Source organism: Humulus lupulus, chromosome 3, assembly GCF_963169125.1.
Source record: "Humulus lupulus chromosome 3, drHumLupu1.1, whole genome shotgun sequence".
Taxonomy (NCBI): Eukaryota; Viridiplantae; Streptophyta; class Magnoliopsida; order Rosales; family Cannabaceae; genus Humulus; species Humulus lupulus.
In genome coordinates, this window is record NC_084795.1 from 62,294,154 (window position 1) to 62,300,520 (window position 6,367).

The 6,367-nt window shown below is 36.8% G+C and overlaps 1 protein-coding gene across 1 annotated transcript; it reads left to right on the top strand.

Moving 5' to 3' along the window:
• The first annotated feature begins 401 nt into the window (after positions 1 to 401).
• Positions 402 to 4,614, top strand: LOC133822745 (aluminum-activated malate transporter 4-like). Its single transcript, XM_062255185.1, has 6 exons — positions 402 to 1,225; positions 1,357 to 1,494; positions 1,595 to 1,858; positions 2,012 to 2,148; positions 2,253 to 2,399; positions 3,443 to 4,614. The coding sequence occupies exons 1-6, from the start codon at positions 856 to 858 to the stop codon at positions 4,121 to 4,123; spliced, it is 1,737 nt and encodes a 578-aa protein (XP_062111169.1). The 5' UTR covers positions 402 to 855; the 3' UTR covers positions 4,124 to 4,614.
• Positions 4,615 to 6,367: the final 1,753 nt, after the last annotated feature.

Here is a 6,367-nt window from a genome sequence, read left to right on the forward strand (position 1 = left end):
TCCTTTTTATGGATATATATGAATTCATAATAACAAAAGGCAACTATTGGGGCTTGGCACAATAGTCAACTAATGATTGAACATTGTCTAACCAATTTAAACAGCATGAAATAACATTTGAAGGAAAAAAAATTAGTGAGTCTATTTTTTCTAATTTTTTATAATGTGTAACATTTATATATAAATGCTATTTAAAAGAACTTGTTAAAAATGGTTATGAGGTAAGTAGGTTATAAAGCCAACTTACTTCACATGGGGTCCATGGAATGCCTCTTTCCTAACTTTTGCTTGTTTGCAATGTATTTCCAATCTTTACGACATAATTTTATTTCTTTTGAGAATAGAATGTATACTTAAAAAAATATAAATCACTAAGTCATAATAATAATAATAATAATGGTTGAAATGAAAACGATTTTGGTTACTAATTCAGATAAATCATATAAGCCTCTTCATCCTCCTCTGCTCTGTTTCAGTCAGGTCTTTCTGGGACCCCAGGTTTTGTCTTTCTCCAACCGCCATTCAAACCTTCTGAAATCCCGGATAACCCAAACAAAACGACGTTGTTTTATATCCTTCTTCTTCTTCTTCTTCTTTAATACTGTTCCTAACCAATAACTATTTCTTTCGTTATGAATTTTTTTCAATGAAATATACTAAAAAAATAAATATATTTCTTTGTTGGATGAGATCGTGCCAGCCACCTTAAGATAGCCAAAAAAAAAACCAAGGATTTCATAATATTTATAAGAACGATTCAGTTTCGAACCCTTTATCTCATTCCTCATTCATCTTTTCATGAATCTCTGATTTTCTGGGTTTTCTTTTTCTTTCTTGTGGTGGGGTGAGGAAGAAATGGCGGCCAAAATTGGGTCGTTTAGGCATAGTTTTGCCGAGAAAAGCAAAGAAAGACTACTCTCTAAAAAGGGTTACTCAGACTTTGGCGCTTACAGCATCAACGTTCGCGACGAAGGTGTCAAGTGCGGGTGCTTTCGATTCATGTCCGATGGAATTGCCAATTTTTGGAGTTACTTACACAACATGTTTCTTCAATTGTATGAAATGGGTCGCTCTGATCCTCGCAAAGTCGTCTTCGCTACTAAGATGGGCTTATCATTATCATTAGTGTCTCTGCTTATCTTTTTCAGAGAGCCCCTTAAGAACGCTGGTCAATACTCCATCTGGGCAATCCTTACAGTCGTCGTTGTATTCGAATTCAGCGTAGGTATTAGCTTTCTTGATCAGCTTTATCTCAAATCTTGTTTTATTATTCAATGACGATTTTGGTGATTTTTAGATCATGTTTTATGCTTAGAGATTTTAAGTTCGTTGGGTTGTTTTCTGTTTTTGTAATAGGGGCAACTCTGAGCAAAGGATTTAATCGTGCTTTGGGAACATTTTCGGCTGGAGGGCTTGCTTTGGGTATTGCAGAAGTGTCTGTGTTAGCAGGGAGATTCGAGGAAGTTATCATAGTAATCAGTATTTTTATAGCTGGTCAGAGATACAAGCACTTACGTTTTTTTGGCTATTTATTGTGCAATCCATAGATCATTCCTTTTGACTTGTCTTCATTTTGTTTTTCTTCAATGTTTAGGATTTTGTGCTAGCTATGTCAAACTGTACCCAACAATGAAAACTTACGAATATGGGTTTCGTGTGTTCTTGTTGACATACTGTATCGTCTTGGTTTCTGGGAGTAAATCTTTTTTCCAAACGGCATTTTATCGATTACTGCTTATTGCAGTAGGTGCGGGTATATGTTTGGTTGTAAATATATTTATATACCCCATTTGGTCAGGGGAGGATCTACACAAGTTGGTGGTGAAAAATTTTAAGGAAGTTGCTGGCTCTTTAGAAGGTATGTATCATATATGATGTATGTTATTGGTTTGATGATGCACTAGCCTTCTGCTACTTCAAACACTTAAATGTTTATGTAATCTGTTTTTCTTTTTGTTGGTTAACTCAAAAGAGATACAAAGAACTGAGCCATTCTAGATTCTTTGCTTAGGTTGTGTAAAAAGGTATTTGGAGTGTCTTGAATATGAGAGGATCCCTTCAAAAATTCTTACATACCAAGCTTCTGATGATCCATTATACAGCGGCTATAGAACGGCTGTTCAGTCTTCAAGCCGAGAGGAATCTCTGGTAACTCATCATTACCGTGGTGCTTTCCAGCTCAGTAGTTCTCTTTTTTAAACAGAAGCTATACAATTTTCAAACCTTGCCAAACTTAAATTTTTCTTTGGCAGTTGGACTTTGCGATATGGGAGCCGCCCCATGGCCCTTATAAGACTTTCAACTATCCATGGTCAAGCTATGTCAAAGTCAGTGGTGCACTAAGGCATTGTGCATTCATGGTCATGGCAATGCATGGATGTATACTTTCAGAAATTCAGGTAAATTTTCAACTGTAGTCTTTACAATGATCTTATGGAGATTTATGCAATTAGCAGCACTTTTTCTTTGTTTTCATGTTGTATGAGGACAAGGGAGTGGAGCTATAGATGCCATTGAATCATTGTTCACATTTGTAGCTTAAACCAAAAATTTAGATAAAATGTTTCTTGTTTGAAATATATCATCTAGTATTGGCACATCTTACCTCAGTTATTACTAGACATTTCAAAGTAGGATTGAACTGTCTTTCCCCTGAAGTGACTTGCCGTATTATTTTTCTGTCATTGATTTTAGAGCTGATAACTGTGCATAGCCCAGAAACCCAAATGTTCTAGGAAGTAACATGATTATAATAGATGATATAACGTCTAAATATGCATGTTATGGGAAGAAGTAAATTCCTTTACCTAAAAGATTTCTTATACATTTTTTAATTCTCATGAAACCACGACTAATGAATATTTGCTTGCAAGTATGACCTTTCACATTTCATGGCAAACACAATCGTGAACTCAGGTCTTAAGATAACATCCTTTTACGTATTTGTGTCATCAAGCTTCTCCAACAAAATGTTATTGAATTATTTTTTATACTTAATGTAACATGAAGTAATCAACCTTCTGTAATTATTTCTCCTTGTCAAATGTATAGCTGAAACAATTTTAAAGCCTTGCTCGTAACTGCACCCTAATACTTAATTTAGATGAATGATGAAATGTCATACTAGAATATTCTCTGGTGCCTCTATTGATATGCTCGATGTATATATCCGAACCATGTTCAAGCAAAAGTGATTTCATTCACTTGCTGATTAAAAAGTGAGTCTGGTTGTACATAGAACTAAGAAAGCATGAGAAGATTTGAAAAAGTACATTTGGTCCTTATTACAAATTTGCTTAAGGTGTGCCACCAACTAGTATATGATGAATGGAATAAAAATTATACTTGTGAATGGATATGTTTATATTTCCTACATTATATATTACATTTCCTGTTAGCTATACCTATTATATTGTAAGGTATCACTAATATGCATTTGTAGGCACCAGCAGAAAAGAGACAGGTTTTCCGAAGCGAGCTTCAGAGGGTTGGTACTGCAGGAGCAAAAGTGTTACGCGAGCTTGGGAGCAAAGTAGAAAAGATGGAGAAATTAAGTCCCAAGGACATACTTTTTGAAGTTCATGAAGCAGCAGAAAACTTACAAATGAAGATTGACCAAAACTCGTATATTCTTGTCAATTATGAAAGCTGGCAAGGAGAAAAACGGCCAAAGGATTTTCCTGATCCTGAGAGTTTCATCGATCCTAGGGAGAATGAAAATGCAAATTTGGTGATAACATCACTCAGCGAAACCTGGGATGCCCAGAATTCGATCATGGACATTGATCATTCCATCTCAGAGATGTCCACAGATAATATGAAAAAACCCATATCATGGCCACATCTTTCATTCAATGCCAGTATTATGATTAATGAACACGAGTCAAAAGTGTATGAAAGTGCCAGTTCCTTGTCTTTAGCAACATTTGCTTCGCTTCTAATTGAGTTTGTTGCAAGGCTTCAAAATCTTGTGGATGAATTTGAAGAGCTCAGTGAGAAAGCTAACTTTAAGGATCCCTTGGAACAATCAGATCCAAAAGAGGTTTCTGGGTTTTGGACTAGACTTTTAGGGTGCCTGCCATTCATGAGTCGAAAACCAGATTCAGTTAACTCAACAATTTGAGTTTGATTCTATGTTTGGACATTCATCACCAGTTAGTAAAGTTGATATACTAGCTTGCTGTTTGGTTATTTTTGTATTTAAGTAGATGTATACAAGCAACTGAAGGATGAGCCTAGCCACTGGGGAGGATGTGGGGATCTTTCTTCAGTTTTTTTTTTTCTTATGATTCTGAGGAAATCCAAGAGCCCCCAGAGGCATAATTATTTTAAATGCCAAGATGGTGGAATAAAATCTCATGTAGAGTAAATGAGACTGCAATGAAGACCCAAGAGGATAATCTTCTTGGGAATTTCATTTACAAGATTGATTTTTTTCTTGGATATGTTGAGTGAAAGAAAATGTTCAGAGTGAAACAGCCAAGCAGGAAAAGTGTAAATGTCTTTGATGTTGTTGCTTTATTTTTCCAACAATTTCAGTTCTGGCATAAGCTTAAACTTTTAGTGATAAACTTGGTTGGATTGCATACAATGTCACTCTTAAGTTTGCCAAAATTTTCCCTGTCCTCCAAAGATGTTTTTTAGTGGTTGTATTTAGAAGGACTTATATTGATCCACGTCAATTTCCAAAGCTTGGTGGTAAGATCAAAAATAAGAATGAAGAACCACAAATTGGCAGTATGAGCCAGCCACTGAGCTACATTAACGGTTGAAGCTCTCCTCAATTTTGATTTTAAAAAATATATATATATATATAAAATTAAGAAAAATAATAATTAAGTCTAATTTTTTTTTAAAATCTATATATATATATATTTATATATATATATTAGCCTCTCTTCACTACAAATCTTGATTTCTTCAAAATAACTAGTCAGAATGTGTCCCAACAGGAAGAGGAGGAAAGTGACCCTCCATGTTTCTATTCTGTAATGATTTCACATGATGGACCATAAACTGATACTGAATTTTCATAGTTGTTGATAATAATTGAATTTGAATATCCCAAAATACCCAAAACAGAAAAGAATATGACAATGCTCCGTGCATGCAGTGCCGGTCTAGCTTTTTGAATATGCAGCCACTACCACCTCCGTACCGGAGTGACCTGCCACCATGCTAGGTACGGCCAAATCAGGCCATTCACAATGATCGTGGGATGATTCCATCCTTACTTCTCATAAGAAGGTTTCCTATAGGGTCTCAAACAGAATACACATCAAAAGTTATCAATACGATGGGATTTTACATTCTCCTAATTTCAAAGGTAGACAGTGTTGGTCTCAAGAAACTCATTTATGCAATCACCAAGGTGAAGCTCAAGTCGTTGTTGTGCTCAGAGATGAATGCTGAAGAAGTGGTCGTTGTAGAACTTCAGGGCGATGAGGTGGATGAGGTTGCTAACCAAGTTGAGAACATGTCCTTTGATGATTTCTCCCTTCAACTTGAGCCCAATGTCGATGCAGCAAGGGAGGTTATCAACAAGATTTTGGCTGGCTGATTTTTCGCCAAAAAGCCAATTTCTAATGGCTTGCTCAGAGCTATTTTAGGAAAAGTGTGGAGACTCGCACCGGGTTGGAGAATGCAACAAGTAGCACAAGTAATTTTTTGTTTTTCGTTTCACAAAGATAGAGGAGGTTACGTTCATTTTGGAGAATACACCCTGGTCCCTGTGTGATGGGCTGCTGCTGCTGCTTACAGAGATGCAGGAAGATGGTCTTTGGCAATTGGCAAACCTTACAAGTACTCTGATATGGGTCAGGGCCATAGGTGTTCCGATTAAGCTTATGACATATCCAAATGGTGTGAGAATCGCGAATAGAATCGGAGTATGCCTTCAAACCATGCTGGTGAGAAGAAACGGGATGTTGCAAAACTTATTCCTTCATTTCAAAATCCTATTAAGCTTGGAGTCTCCTGTTGTTGCTGGTCTATCTCTACCGGACAAAGATGGCAAACAGGTGTGGCTATCTTACGTATGAGAGGCTCCCTTGAGTCTGCTACAAGTGTGGTTTTGTTGGCCATGAGGAAATCAATTGCTCGACAAAGAAAATAATGTTAACGCTGGATGATGGTAGGACTGTTCCCCTATTTGGCCCATGGCTTAGACTGGGTTCTAGATTAGAGAATAGTTTCACAGTTTTAGAAGCAGAGGATATCTTTGATCATATCCAAATGGAAATTGATGATCGCCCTCACCTCATTCATAGGGTGGACATAGGCGTTGAACCGGCACTTGAAGGGACTGAGCTCCACACTGAAATGGTGGCAAAGGAGGCGGCTCGAGGTTTCAGTCTGGATGGTCTTG

Bases quoted from the DNA above. Each gene is read 5' to 3' on its own strand.
- LOC133822745 (XM_062255185.1), top strand. From the start codon at position 856: ATGGCGGCCAAAATTGGGTCGTTTAGGCATAGTTTTGCCGAGAAAAGC. The intron at 1,495-1,594 runs GTCAGAGATACA...TTCAATGTTTAG, and splicing joins AATCAGTATTTTTATAGCTG to GATTTTGTGCTAGCTATGTC. The intron at 1,859-2,011 runs GTATGTATCATA...TTCTTTGCTTAG, and splicing joins AGTTGCTGGCTCTTTAGAAG to GTTGTGTAAAAAGGTATTTG.